This window comes from Ambystoma mexicanum, chromosome 3q, assembly GCF_040938575.1.
Source record: "Ambystoma mexicanum isolate Mex_15411 chromosome 3q, UKY_AmexF1_1, whole genome shotgun sequence".
NCBI lineage: Eukaryota > Metazoa > Chordata > Amphibia > Caudata > Ambystomatidae > Ambystoma > Ambystoma mexicanum.
Window position 1 is genome coordinate 1,015,365,968 of NC_090926.1, and position 15,832 is coordinate 1,015,381,799.

The following is a 15,832-nucleotide window of genomic DNA, read 5'->3' on the forward strand; positions in this document are numbered from 1 at the left end:
AGATGTGAATTCCCCCTTTCCTGAGATGCGCTGCCACCACCACCATAAGCTTGGTGAAAACCCTCGGGGCGGAGGTCAATCCGAACGGCAGGACCCGAAACTGAAAGTGTGAGTCGCCAACCGCGAACCTCAGGTACTTCTTGTGCTTGGGATGGATCGGCACATGGAAGTAAGCGTCCTTGAGGTCGAGAGACTCCAATCAGTCCTGAAGTTGAAGGGCCTGGAGGACTTGAGAGAGAGTAACCCATCTTGAACTTGTCCTTCCTGAGGAGTTTGTTCAAACCGCGCAAGTCCACGATGGGTCTCAATCCCCCGTCTTTATTCGAAATCAAAAAAATAAGGGGAATACCATCCCTTGTTCCTCTCCGCTACAGGCACCAGTTCTATGGCGCCTTTCTCCAGCAGGGCTTGAATTTCCTGCGCAAGGAGCAGACCCAGAGTCTTCAAATAGAGGTTTCCAGGTGGATTGTCGCAAGGCCTCTGCCGAAAGGGAAGACAGTAGCCGTGGGTTATGATCTCCAGAACCGACACATCTGAAGTAATGACACGCCACTCTACAAGATGCTGCGCCAGCCTTCCCCCAACCGGCGAACCATGGGACCTGGCCTCATGACTGAGTGGTAGCGGCTGCGGTGTTGCCTGAGGGCAAAGAGGCTACTGCCCGAGCGGCCTTGGCACCTCGATTACCCTATTTTCCACCTCTGGCACTCTTACGGTGGCCTCTTTGCCTGACAGCTCCTCTCGCTTTACTGAAGGACGAGTAATAGCGAAAGGAACCACCCCTCTATTGTTGTCCCCTAGGACGAAAAGGCAGAGGTTGACGAACTGCAGCGCCCAACGACTTCGCTGCAGCTTTGGAGGTCTGCAACCTCTCAAGGCTCTCGTCAGCCTTGCTGCCAAAAAGATGTTCACCGTCAAAGGGCATGTTGAGGAGCCGGGACTGCACATCAGGAGCGAACCCCGACTTCCGCAACCACGCAAAGCTGCGTATTATGGTGCTCGCCGTCATGGACCGACTGACACAATCTGCCATGTCCAAACCTGATTGAACGGCCTCACACATGGCATCCTTGCCATCCTGAACCATAGCAAGGAAACCATCCCGTTCGTCCCCTTCGGGAATATGTTCAGCCGCTAATGCAACACAGTTCCACAGAGTGTGTGTGAAACGAGACAAGGCACATACGGAGTTTGCCGCCTGAAGCGCCATACCCCCTGAAGAAAACACTTTTTTTGCCCAGCCATCAAAACGTTTGTAATCCCTATCCGGAGGGATGGTAGGATATGACGCCTGCTTTGCCGGGGCCGTAGCCGCTTGCACCACCAAACTCTCCGGAGTGGGGTGCCTGGACAAGTAGCAGGGGTCGCTACTGGCTGGACGGTATTTTCGCGACAAAGACTTGCCCATTGCCGGGAGACTCTCCGGAGCAGTCCAAGCTGCTGCCACCCTTCTCTGCAGAGCCATATGAAATGGCAGTACCGGATCAGTGGGGGGACCAAGATCAAGGATGTCCGTGAGATCATCCTGACCAAACTCCCCTGGGGGAGCCGACCATCCCAAGTACTCTGTGACCCGAGACATAAGGCGCCGGTACGAAGAATCGGCATGAGTGCCAGGCCCCGGCCTACAAAACTCCACCTCCGGAGAGGTGTCCAGTCCACTGGCATCATGCAGTGACTGCCTCAGGTCATCAAATTGGCTATGGCCCGAGAGAAGCTCATCAGGCACCGTAACCGGAACCAAGCCCTCATCAGAGCCCTCATCACCCTCTGAAATGTACTCCAGGCAGTGAGAGGAAGACACCTGGGGACCAAAGCTATGCCTGACCCTAGCCAGAGCCTTTCTAGGGGCTACCCCCGTGACACGGGGCCCCTCCGACACCACTGCCTCAAAAGGCGTTGAGGGCGCCGAACGAGTAGTCATCGAGAGAATCGGTGTCGACGTCAGCCGCAGCGCCGCCAGCACCGGCGGCGTCGACACAGGCCTCGAAGCCAGGGCTCCGAGCGTGTCCTTCGACGATCTAGGCACCGACAGCGTCGACGACCCCCTCGTAAGTGGAGCCTCGAGAGAGGTCCTCAACGACCTCGGCGCCACAGGCGTCGACGTCTCCCTCGAAGACGGCACAGGATCACGCGGTCTCGAGCGCGTCGAGGACTAGGCCCTGGAACGGGCATGGCGAGAACGGTTACCGCGGACGGACCGGTGCCCTGCGATTCAAGAATCGCCAACATCTTCTTCCTGAAGGAAGCCCATTCCTCCGGTGTCGCTTACATGGTGGGATAAGGGACCCGCCGACGGGCAGAGTCCTTGGAAGAGGACGGGGAAGGCGACCGATGCCGGCGCTTCCGGGAATGCCTCGAAGAGGCAGAGGAGTGGCGAGACCGACTCCTGGAAGGAGACCCACTGGACCTCCGACGATGACGCGGAGAGTCGCCTCTCGAATCATCTGTCGAAAGCCCCGCAGATCTCGACTTCCTGGGCTTAGACACCCTACCTACTGACAACTTCTTCTTGCGCTCCCGCAAGGCCTTGGCCGTGAGCGACTGGCAGTTGCCAAAGTCGTCCGTGTCGTGGGCCTCCCCGAGGCACCAGAGGCAGGCGTTGTGCGAGTCCGTTACCGACATCTTGGACCCACAGTCCCCGCATTTCTTGAAGCCCGGACGCGGTAGACATCGTCACGAACAGGTTTTCACAAAAACCGAACAGGTTCAAAGAACCGAGAAGAATACAACAAACTCCAAAGAGTCAAGGCGTACCGAGATTCACGAAGCGAACACGTTCGCGGAAAAAACGGAACTGAGGCTACGGGCATCGTGCGTCCTACTTATCACATCGGGTGATGTCGGCCGTCGGAGGAGGTCCTCGGGGACGGCGCATCAACGTCATCGACGCCGAAAATGTTCCGAAGCAGCACAGCTGTGGACATTACCTGTCATTGATATGGAATACGTCGGAGGACCCAATCCCCTCGAACAAAAGTTACAGGTAAGTAACTTGTTTGTTACTTACTACAAGTCGTTTTCTGGAACTCTTAACATTCTACAGAATGTGTCTTGCCTGTTTTGCCCCCCAACCTGAATCTGAGACACTCTTAACTAGGTAGGGATGGACTTTTAAAGCATAAGTCCTATGTGAATTTACTGCATGTCCTACCTGCTCCGTGTGTTGATCTTGATTCATTCATTCTTATCTGATACCAGTGAATTCAAGTATTGATTGCCAAGTGCTTTACTTACCTTGAATTACTTCCAACTATCCTCCAAGGGTGTACAAAGTTATTTTACTTACCACTATTTTATGATTGTTGGTTGATGAATGCTTTTGCTAACCTGAAGAAACTCTTTCCTTTGCCTCAATTCTAAGTTAAGGCCTACCATTGAAGTGAGTTACAACTGAAAAAGTCTTACCGTATATATGTATAGAAGTTTCTCTTTCTTACCTGAATTGAAAACTGAAGTTAACATTGATTAGTGTGTTTAATAAGAAACTATATTTATATAACCACAAGATTTTAAGTCTCTTCTTGACGGTTTGTGTGCTCAAAGGTCTTTGTACTCTAGTACAGCCCTTCTCCCTCCTAGACTAAACCTGGCTGCTCAGCCATAGCAACCAAACCTTTTGGCTAGTTCATGCCTAAATCTAAGAACTGGAGCCAGGTAAACTAAAAGGAGAGTCTTCTAAAGTCCTACCACAGATGGTCTTTAGTAAAACTGCCTAATACCAGTACTAATAGTCTGAAAGACTTATTAGTTCCCCCATAACAAATGAGCAAAAGGCCAGAGAAGTGAAGCTGAAGCCTTCACTTCTTCACAAAATGTCAGGACAGGGTAAAAAACAAAATGTTTAGGAGTCCATACAATATGGAGGGAAAGTTGGCTAAAAGAGAAATCTTTCCTAACAATGCTGCATCTTAATTGCCTGACTGATCAGTAACATGGGTCCGAAGGTTTAAAAGGGCTGCCCTCCATTCAGGTGATAGTGTTATGGTGCCTGAAAGGGGCCAGGGGTCAGCTCCCTCCGCCTCCTGTGGTGAAACCTCTTCTGCACAATGACGCACAGGTGGTGCTCCCTCGTTCCTGCTATTAGCAGTAAGTGTTCAACAGGGATGCGAGTGGTTTTGCTAGCCACTGGTTTGCTTCACGCTTTGAGCTCAGCAGAAGCTAATTTAAAAGCCGACTTGCGAGCGACAGTAGTTGATCCAATGTTTAATTCCTACTTTGCTGCTGCAGTCCAAGTACCACATACTGGTGTCATGGTTCCCTTATCTATGTCTCTCTACTGAGGCCAGGGCCAGCATGGTGGCCTCTTTGTACAACAGGTAGCAGAGGACGGGTGATACCCTGGGCATTCTGCAATATACTACCTCAACCACCAGGGACTATAGATCCTCCCCAACTGACCCTCTGAATGGGACTCCATCACAAAAGCCTCAGACATTGCTCACCTTGTACTATTATTGGAAAGTAAGCTATAGCCCATTCTATTAGAGTATTTTATGCCTAATATTACTAAGTATCAGCGCTCTCTGCAAGGTTTGGACAAGAGTGGGGCAATGGCACAGAAATTAAAGAGTTTAAGTCTGTGACTTTAGAGAACCTTACAGTGAGCAAACTGAAGTATTTTTTATAGTGAACACATTTCCTGAACCCCTGGGTGCAGCATTTTAGTACAAGCACATGCCAGTTATGGATTACTTTCACAAAAAAGCAAAGTCTTCAGTTTCTTTACAAATGTACTCCAGCCTAAGGTAATGAAAACTGGACAAGACTGCTGCGGGAAGGGGGATGGGTTAGCAGAGTTGTGGCTGTTTGGGGCCATCACAGTGGAGGACTGGGAGTGTGGTTAGCTTCACTACCCTTTAGGGTACACCCATAAGCTACTGAGGGGCCACATATTGGCCAAATGCACATGCTCTTGGTGGCGGAATATCCAGGGCCCCCCACACCACATTTATTTACTAAGATTTCCTTTCATTGTGCTTTACGCCTCTGCCTCTGTGTTGTATAGATGAAAATCAAAAGATGTATCTGGTGTTCCCTTTCCTGCTTCCTTGTGGTGCTAAGATGCTATCTCACAGATTGCTCCACAGATACAAAAGAGTATCAACAGAAGTCTTGCATGCAAAATTACTCACCTGATGCAGTTTTGACTTAATATCAGCAAACGTATTCTCATAGTTGCGGTCCTGACGGTACACCAGAGTGGGGATACCCTAGCAAGAGAGAGAAATTCAATGTCAAACTGCCTTCAAAGTCTTTACCTTCTTTTAGCAAAATCGTATTAACAGACATGGGTATCAGTATGGCCTTGGTCAGACAGGGGACAATTGCCCAGGACCCATTAAGAAATCACCATCCATGCCCAGAAGCCATCAGGGATCTCTCTCAGCATCAAATCCAAAGATATGCAGGAAGTCATCACTTCAGCAAATCATGGTTCACACCAAGGCTCCAGCAGAAACTAATCAGCACATACTATGAACCAATAAATTAATTGTCACAAATGTTCAGGGACGAGAGAAACTGCCTATCAGAGAGTCTGGAGAAATCCTCAGCAATGCTCCCAGTAGGCATTTTGAAAATCAAGAGCATTGGTTAGGGTCCAGAAACGCCTCAGTCAGACAACAAATGGCACACAATCACCAATGCCAAAACATCCCAGCCCCAGCAAGACATTATCAATATTGCACATGAGAGTTTAGTCATCAATATTCACCTCTCTACATGCTCCCCACATACACACAATGAGAAGCGCAAAAATGAAACAGGCAGCCGTGGTTTGTCACTGCTTGATTTAAACTATGCCTCCAAAGTTCAAATCATGCAGATACAAATTCTTTAATTTTGCCAACGAAAGAATGTTCATCTGCAGCATTAAATAGTTCTCCATGTTGGTAGACAATGTGTAGTGCAGTGTCTGCTCCATTCAAATGCCATATCCTCTCTTTCATTTTATCAGAGGGTAGTTTCAATAGAGCACATTATAGCTAACATGGACAGCTTTCTCCAAGCAAGTGGTGGTAGTGGAGCAAAGACTTTACAGGTTGTCTACTTCTTAAATGTATGTTACAAATTCCCGCAGTAAATACAACCTTTTCTTTTCTTTCAAGCCTGGCATACAGAGTATCATCACTTGAAACTGCTACAAAAGCCAACCAAATATACAGGAGCAGGGGCTCAGGAAAATGGTGACATGTCAGACCTATATAGGGCTACCATAGTTTCAAAACCAAAATCCAAGTCTATTTTGATAGGTTAATACAATAGACCGAGAAGGACATCAAAGGATAAGCCTTAAAACATAGACAACATTACAAGGGTAATCCAAGAACATAAAAATATGTATTCAGACACATTCATCAGTCCCCTCTTTTTTTGCTGGATTTCCAGTGTCCTGAACCTATTTTTGCCAACAGTGAGCTTTTTTCAAAGGGGAGAATTCACGTGAGGACCCTATGGTAGGACATTATTCTGCCAACATGAAGGACAATGAAAGCAAAAAACTGTCACCCTGAAAGTTTTCAAAACAAAATGTGTTTTAGCTCAAAAAAGGCCTCATCCATTCAAAATGTCCTACCAAAGGTATGCTCTTTTATTTTAAAAATAAAACGAATCGTAGTTGTCAGTGTGATAAGACAAGTATCCTGGCCTTGTCAAGAGGAGGAGTGTGAGGCTTGTCACAAAGCATTCCAGAACCAGTTCCGACACTCAAGAAGGCGGCAATAGTTGAGGACCAACTCCAGTCCCTTTCTTTTGTGCAAAAATGCTTGTGAGCAGTACAAGCTTGTTTCACACCACGCCGCTTTGCCAAATGTTTGCTGGTATGTTTCTGTTTTTTCCAGAGCCTACAAACAAGAGGAGTGGCAAACGAGACAGACAAGCCAGCCCCCCCCCCCCCGGTCCCCCACCTAACTCCAAGGAACCATCAGAGACCTGGAAATGTTCATCAATCTCAACCCTCCAGCGAACTATGGGGCCAGTAAAGAGACGGCAGCCGTGAGGCATTACCCGGGTGTGAGAAAGATCCAGGAATTAACCACTGCACATGCACACACGTGCTGAGACAGACCGTGCTCTGCTCCCGAGCAACACCGACAATAGGTGGCAGGGATCCTGCTAGACCACACAGGAGTCAACCAAAGGCCACAAACATTCCCTTGAGATGGGCATTCCTTAGGAGAGCCGGGAGGCAGGCTCTCCAGTGTCAACTTGGACATTAGACTTCCAGAGAAGCCATTGCAATCTTGCGTCAGCCCCTCGCAGAGAAAGGTGGCGGGGCTTATCCCACTCGTTTTGCATTGTACGCTCTGTAACAACTCCAGGGAGGGGAGAGAGCAGCAGCATTGGACACCGCAAGATGATCAATGGCAGAAGAATGGGCATATGGAGGAAGAAAGGAAAAAGGAAGTGGTGCATTATTCAGGTGAGGTCAGAGGAGAAGGAGGCAGACCAAGAGACCAGCAGGAGGAAGGAAGGAATTAAGGAGTATGGAAGTGATTGTTTTAGCGATGGAGAGGTAGTGGTTTAGTGGGCACAAGAGCATTGCTGTGTTACTGTGTGTGGCAAGTGAGTAGAAGTTGGTGTAAGGCGTAAATGTGAATTGAATGGTCAAGAGTGGCAGAAGGGTGCTGGCATAGTTTGGAAGGTTGAGCAGTAGTGTGGGAGGAGGGGCAGTAAAAGTGTGGGAGGAGTAGTTGTAGTAGTAGTAGCATGGGTGAGTAGTAGTGGTGTAGAGGGAAGAGTAGCAGTAACATCAAAGATTTGAGATGTACCAAGGGAGTGTTAAAGACATGGATCGAGAGAGAAAAGATGGGAGGAGTGGACAGGGAGTGTAGAGTGAGAAACAAACAAGGGAGCGGAGAGTGTGTGAATCACATACAAAAACGTGGCACAATTCCCTATCCTGATAGTACACAACAACTGGATAGATACAGTTAGGAAGGAAGACCATGGAGGATTTTAGTCAGCCTACTTTTAGATTACTATCTTTAGTGCAAATCAGCTCTTAAGCCAGTAGAGGGGTCAACCTTCAGTAGCACTAACTTTAGGATTAAGGATATTTGGGCTAGGGAGGAGGCCCATTATAAAACAAGAGAGAGAGGGAAAGCCCTTTGGCCCATAGAAACTTCAATTTAAATCCTTGAACCGGCTCAGAGAGCTTAAGTGATTCTTGTGCCATCTGTGACAAAATGCAGAATTAGAAAACACCCAGGAAATGTATTGATGGAACTCAAAGAAAACTCCAGCTGTAGAGACTGCGTTGTTTTCAGGATGTATTAACAGAACCAGTCGCAAAGAATACGGAGTAGAAAGTTATGTTTTTCGGGATGTGGCCGGTCGGCTCTTCTCTGCTTGCTCACCTTAACAGCGATTATGGGTTTCCCTTGCAGAAACCGGCTGGTCACTTGGCGCTGGATTTTCTCCAGGTCAAGCTCCTGCAGTATCTCTCCTCCGCTCTCCACGCTGTACTGGCAATTGGAAAGAATAATTGGGATGAGGTCCTTCTCCACCTCGTAACTGATGACGTGCAGTTCGGACACTTCGGAGGGACTGACCGAATACCTGTTGTCAGCAAAAAGACAAGGGGTCAGAATGTACCACGATCTAAAAACTACAAAAGTGTAGCTAAATATTCACCCCTCCTTAATTTCACAAGTCCCAAGTTTGGATAGAGCAGAGATTTCTGAATTGTAAAAGTAAATCAAAGAATAGCTAACAATAGAAATTTTAAAATCTGTGATTAATTAAACCGCATACACAACAGCAGATGTTTAAATGCTGTTAAATCATTTATGCTTCAATAATAAAAATCTGTCATCTGGTTAATTAATGTATAAATTTCAAGTAGCTATTAGCAAGCTTGTGCGATGGGGTCACATATTTATCAGGTCGACTTATACGAATGTCTAACCCATTACCCAAATCTTCAGCGTATACCACTGAAGGCAACTTTCATAATAACCCTGTGCAAGTGAGGTTTTCCAAGGGGCATTGTACATAACCATCATTAATTAACTGTGGTTAGTGTTACATTTGTTTCCACAACTAAGGCAAACACCACTACCGAAAGGGGCAACTGTCTGATTTTACTGCAAGGCAAGTACTCTGGCATAATGCTAACAACATAGTTTATTATGATTTTGAGTCTTTGAATGTTTGTAAGAATTGTGCTTTTCCTTAACACAACAAATGGGACAGTCTGCGTTCCATGAGACAATCCTTAAAGGTATAAAAAAAACATTGAAAAACAGGGTCAGAAATTGTTTGGCACAATTTAGCCTAGATGTTGGTAAGCTTGACATCAACAGTTACCTTTTACTCTCACAGACAAACAGTTGCATAGAAACATTTGAATGTGATATCGACTTTTGGTGTTTAGGGGTGCGTCTATACGAGGATAAGGACACCTTTAAATGATATTCAAACCTTACAAGGTCTCAATGTAATGGATAAAAGATAATAATTTTCTTCATATGGGGAAGTTAAATTTGCAGCTCGCTTTGTACAAACTCCTCCTTGCCTAGAGATAGCACCAGCTTGCTGGGTGTAGCCAGATATTCAGGAGCTGCTTTTAGCGCGCACTGGACAATGCAGGTCTTCAAGGCTTACCTTTACTTCTCCATATTCCAAACAGCCCCATTTAATTATTAAACACTGTGCATCTGTATAATGCAACACAAAACCCAATTTAAGTATAGTTTACCAGAATGTGAAACAATACATGACATAACGGGCCTCTGCCCACTCTGAATTGATCAAAGTGTTGCAGAAGCATTACCTTATCAAGGAAAGGATCTGTAACATGCATTAAAACAAGCACATTTGGGTGTTCTTTACAATCGGATTGAAAGAAATTGTACTTGTATATGCTGTTCTATTCCACATGTTATTGTTCTTTCAAAGTTAGTAAGATAACGATGCCCTCTATGTCACAAATTACCCACCATTTCTTCAAATTGATCTTAAAATAGATTCCATGACTGGCTCACAAATGCTGTTTTTTACTACTTTTTAGCAAAATCAAAAAAAAATGGTAGACACTTTCATAGCCAGTTCCAACTAAGAACACAACACAAACGCAGCAAGCTCATTCTGAGGTTAAATGTTCTGACAAGCATTATTTAAGGCGCCCTTGCTCTGAAATATGAAAAACTAGGAGACATTCCCTCCATAGAAAATCATACAATTCAAAGGCGCTCTGGACAGTGATGCATAGATTACGTTTTAAATTGGTGATTAGACATACTTTCCGTTTTCGTTGGTATATTTTTCGACAGTGTACACAAAATCGTTGTGGAGGCTGATCAGGTAGCTAACTAAAGCAGTAGCACAGAGTCCAAGCCCCCGGCGGCGAGGAAGCAGGATTTCAAAGTCACTCTCCATGGTCAGGATGGCATCACAGGAACCTTTTGGAAGTTTGATTTCACCTACAAAAGACCAAATGTATTTCAGAGTATAATACCAATATATTGAGCCAACTGTTCCACAGATAAATTTGACTTTTGCACTAAGACACAAAATTGAAGGTACTCATGCTTGTAATTTTGGTATTATTATAACTTCAGTCACTTTGGTGCTGTGAATGGGATGCCCTCCTATTGAACAGTAGAGGAGCAGTGTATTAGCATTTGAATGGAGCTTAGTAGTCAAAGCTTACAAGATTGTGAGTGGTGACTTTGCCATCTCCACCACTGACATTCAGCTCTTGTCACGTTAATCCTCTTGGTACGGATGAAATCTAGAGGAAAGAGGCTGGTTCATAAGACCAAATATGCTGAATGACTTAGGCTATCCGAATTACTATAAGTAATGCATGCTTATGTATCTCTAACCCCTTTTCAATACTATGATAAGATTACTATCAAACAGAGAAAATAGGAATGCCAGAAATGCAGCAACCAGTACATTGTTTATTCATGATTATCTTTCATGGCATAACAAAATAGAGTAGCTCATGTAGCCATCTAAGACAGGACAACTGAGGGGGCCCTGTCTCATGCAAGTTCTTTTAAAAAGCTGTTTGTGGCCTTCTGGAATTCCCAAAAGATGATTTGAATAGGTTTGTGAGATTCCCCAAACTTTCTTACAGCCTGAATTTGCTCAAATATACCTTAGGATCCACACAACTCAAGGCCAGATTGGTAGGGTTAGGATGGAAGTCTTCATCTGTGACACGCAGTAAATCCCCGGACATTATTTTTTTCCCTCACAGTTCATCACTCTCATTTTACAGATGATTCCCAGGCCAGGACTTCACTGGCAACGTAACTCAGGGCATGTGTTCCTGGAGTCACAAAGACGCCCGGGACCCCAGAGGTACCCTGCGGTCGGTTTTCCTGAGCAGATTTGCATTGCTCTGTTCCTTGGGTAAAACACTGGCTGCTGGTAGATGCCTGAATTAATTTAGAAGGGTGCATGCTGGTGCAGGCTTGCTGTGATCAGGGAAAAAAAGGTTATTCCCTGGAAATCACCATTAACTTGAGTTCAGAAGCACAGGGAATACTACAGACAGGCCCCTTAACTTATGATTTTTTTTAATTTATTTGTATTTGGTTTATTCTCTTATTACAAGTAGAAATAAACCTTTACAATTTAGTACAAAAATAGTCTTCACATTTCATTTTTCAATAAAACACCAGGGAGTCGGACCCCTCCCCCCTATTCTTGGGTGAGTCCATGACGGGCCGGAGATAAGACACCTCCCTTTATAGGAATGGTTACTTCCTCCTTTCCCTACCTGAACTCCTACCCCCAAGCTAGGGCCTCACTTCTTGGTTCTTTAAAAGCTTAGCACTGTACCTAAAATTCCATTCTTATATATCTGAAGTGGCTTCTTGCCTTGCCTTCCAGTTTCACCCTACTTTGATGGTGTTTTACCTTTCTCAAGGAGGTGTACAGACCTTAATAGGCTTACCACCGCTGCAGTCAGCTGGACTTCCTGGCCCGATATCATTCTATGCCACATATTCTCCAATGTTAAGCACTCAATCTTTTCCACAAATCTTCCTAGCTTTTGTACTCCGGGACCCCCAACCGGCCCATAGAGTCAGGGTTTGCTCAAAAGCACTTTAAGACGAGATAGAAGCACCCTTGATATGGATGGTGGTGCAGATCAATACTTCCAACACCAAATCAATAATGACAACTCGGTTTGGCAAAGGGAGTCTGTTTAATGACAAGTACAAAAAACATGGAGTTTCATGAATATCAGCGGATGCGTGATCTTCTCTCTCTCTTCACAACTACAACAAACTTCATAAAAACCTAACATTTATACTGAAAACTTCTCATCATTGACGTTTAACGCTTTAAAGTTGGCATGCACTTCTATTGGTTCAGGAAAGGTAACTTTAATATAGGTACTATATCTGTATATGGTAACGTAGTAAGGGGATTGGATAAACACTGTCAGGTGGGACATCTAAGCCCTACCTTCAAAATAGCTACTGTAGACGTCACTAAAAGTACGACGTCCCATTGGTGCTACTAACTATAGGACCCTAGATTACTTGGTCTACTGTGATTGGGTTGGCACCAACCCCACTCATACTTTTCCACTTTGCTTAGCAGCACACAGAATGGTCGGCCAGGTGCAGGGTGCCCCTTATCTCCCCCAGACTTCCTCAAATGATTGTTACAATCAATCATCACTTTATTTTATTTTTATTTTATTTTTGTATTTGTAAAGCGCCTAGCAGCCAAGAGGCATTGTGGCGCTGTTTCAAGAAAGTGTCTTAGTTACGACAGGTACATGGAGATGCAAGGTTTACAAGTATCAGGTGCTCAGCGTGAGATCAAGGGTAAGAGTTATACAAATAGTCTTGTTTTGATTGCTTTTCTGAAGGCAATGTGGGAATCCATATTTCTGATTGTGGGAGGGAGCAGGTTCCAGTTGGTGGCTGCTAGCACCGGAAAGCTTGAGCCGCCTGCGCGAGCTTTGATGCTTTTGGGAATGGCAAGCCGGTTTGTGTAGCTGGCTCTGGTGAGTCTGTTTGATGAGGGCGCTGAGAATCTCAAGGCGAGGTATCGTGGTGCGACATCATGGAGACATTTGTGAGTAAGTGCGAGAGTTTTAAAGAGGATGCGTTCCTTCATGGGGTTGCTTGTGATTGCTCTCAGGGCATTGTTTTGCACTGTTTGGAGTTTCCTGATATTCTTTGCTGACGTGCCTAGTAGGAGCGCGTTGCAGTAGTCGAGGCGGGATCCAATGATTGCTCTGGCGATGGTGAGGGAGTTTTGTTGCGGTAGGAAGGGTCTGGAGGCTGTGATAAGTTTTGAATGGTAAGCAGCTGCTGACGAAATTGCGTTTACCTGTCTGATCATGGAGAGATTAGAGTCCAGATAGACCCCAAGTGTTTTGACTGCCTGGGATATAGGGATGCGAGTGTTGTCGATGAGAAGAACAAGTTACTTTCTTACCTGGTAACGTTCTTTCGATGGGATGTTCCGACGACGTATTCCACATCTATGACAGGTAATCACCACAGCTGTGCTGCTACGGTAAATTTTCGGCGTCTGCGTCTTGCGTCGATGACGTCGATACGCTGTCCTCGAGGGCCTCCGTCGAGCCGACGTCACCGGATGTTATAAGTAGGACGTACGACACCCGTAGCCTCAGTTTTTTCCCAAAACGTGTGGCACCAATCTTCCGCCAGTATGACCACAGAAAGCCCTGCGGAAACGTAAGCTACAATCGCATAAGAAATTCTGTGTTTTGTTAAACTGTGAAGGACCGCCTGGACAGAGGAACGTCTATCTTGCCTGCCACATACTTCAGCAGCACTGTGAGCCGTGCAGGCTCTTGCTGCATCTCGTAACGCTTCCTGGAGGAGGCGGACACTGCTGTGGTCACATGACTCATCACGTGACATTTTTTCTCCGGCATTTATTCCAGGCATAACCACCCTTGCGGCCTTAAGCCCTGGAGGCAGTAAGGGCTGGAGCTGCTGTTTTGCTGTGACCTGTGACTGTGCTACGTCTCTGTGAGTACCCCAGACCAAGGTCCTACGCTCCTCCAGCAGCCTTATACTAAATAGTATCCAGGGTAAGTGGGGAAGAGTCGGACTCTGGCCGCTCCTCAAGCTGTTAGGCGTTCCTTACCCTAATACCAGGATCTCCTCAAGGTCCACGCTCCCTAATGGTTCTATTACTTAATCTTTGACCCTTTTATCGGAACAATTAACTGACATACTTGCTGTTATATTCACCCTCGATTTCTATCCCTATTCTTGAAAGAGATCCATATTTATTTGTATTTTATCATTGTGTTTTAAAGTGTATTTGCTGTAGTACTTTATGTATTTCAGCTAATTCTTGTATTCAGTGCAATTTTAAAATTGCCCGTTACTTCATTGGTCTTAGATTTTAACTCTAGGAGCTCCTCTGCTTTATCGTCAATAGAGCTCCTTCGCTGTTAAACCCTACGGTTTCCTGCCTTTTGTCCATTCGTGTTCTCCACTGGTTTGAATGACACGTAAGGGACTTAGGAGTCAGGCAGCTATGGAGGCTTCTCTTGATACTACTCTTCCTGTAGTGTTGGCTCTTTCTCCTTCCTCGATAGACTGTATTCCATCAGTAAAACCCATTTCTATCTCTTTGGGCAAGCTACAACACACAATAGTAGACAGTTTAGAGGATCCTGCTTTCCAAAAATGTATGGCTCATGCCCAAATTCATTTGCAAGATAGGACTTATTTACTTAATATGATGGGTATTTTCCCACGTACCCCAGCCAATAACAGTTGCATCTTTACTGGAAAACAAGGCATTTCCATAGATGCACAGGAAGAACGTTTAACAGCCACTATAGCTTCGAACTTGGAGGAAGGGGGCAGTCTGCTTAGGACAAGGACTCACACTGATCACCTGAATGCTAGTACGGTGAACTCTGTGCACCCAACCCCCGTACCACTACCAGATTATACAGACAAGCAAAATTAGCTCAGAGAAAGGGGTTTACTTTCAGCTCCACAAAAGGACCATGCTAGCCAGTCTATTATGCCTCATACCCTTAAAGAGGCAGATGACAGAATAAAATTAACTCAACCTACTCTATCTGCACTGAATATGGTTCTTAGTTCTTTTGTGAGTCTCTATGACAATATTTGGTCAGAGGTTAGATCACATTCTCTTCTACTCTCTGAAATCTATAATAGGATGGAAGGTCTCGATAGATTTGAAGAATTGGTTAAAATTATCAAGGAAGATCATTCCTCAATAATAAAATAGTCTTCAGACTCTGTTTTCCCAACCCAACCTACTATGGAAGTCCCTTCGGTCAAGAAAGCCCTAAGCGTCCAAACGGCTAGCTTTCCGGGGGACCCTATTAACAGGGCCCCAGGGATTACTGACCCTCACTGTGATCAATTTTCTCTGATTCCCCCTATGAAGGTTGAGCCCATACAAGTGGGTCATATCCCTGATGTAGATCTTGCTACCACCCCCACAAAAGCAACTACCAAACCCCTAGTGGAGAAAGCCCTAGAGGAGCCGATTCTTTATTCTTTAAGCCCAATTCCCAAGGGTTTACCTTCAGGACCTACTACACTAGAAATGGCTGAATCACTTAAGGGAAACAATACTGCCCCGTCTTCTGATTCTAAACCTGATCTTATTTTGGAAAAGCCGCTTGACACTATTGACCTTACTAAGGTTTCGGTACAGTCAAAGGGCTTTGCTCATATAGTTAAAAAAAAATCATAACCAACAAATAAAGAAAACAAAAAATCAGAAGAATAGGAAAAAAATAAATTCTTATACTAATCAATTCTTTAAAAATCTTTTTCTGGCAAGGGCCCCTGTGTGTGCAACAATTCTTACCCTTCCTAAGGGG

The 15,832-nt window shown here is 45.4% G+C and overlaps 1 protein-coding gene across 3 annotated transcripts in view; it reads right to left on the bottom strand.

The window, feature by feature from the left end:
- Positions 1-15,832, bottom strand: part of RNF213 (ring finger protein 213) — a 3,248,263-nt gene that overhangs the window by 95,204 nt on the left and 3,137,227 nt on the right. For all 3 annotated transcript variants that reach the window (XM_069655189.1, XM_069655190.1, XM_069655188.1), the window contains 3 exons: positions 10,247-10,427; positions 8,361-8,562; positions 5,136-5,213 (listed from right to left, as the gene is read on the bottom strand). In XM_069655189.1, the coding sequence (XP_069511290.1) occupies positions 5,136-5,213; positions 8,361-8,562; positions 10,247-10,427 (461 nt within the window). The remainder of the gene's footprint in view (positions 1-5,135; positions 5,214-8,360; positions 8,563-10,246; positions 10,428-15,832) is intronic.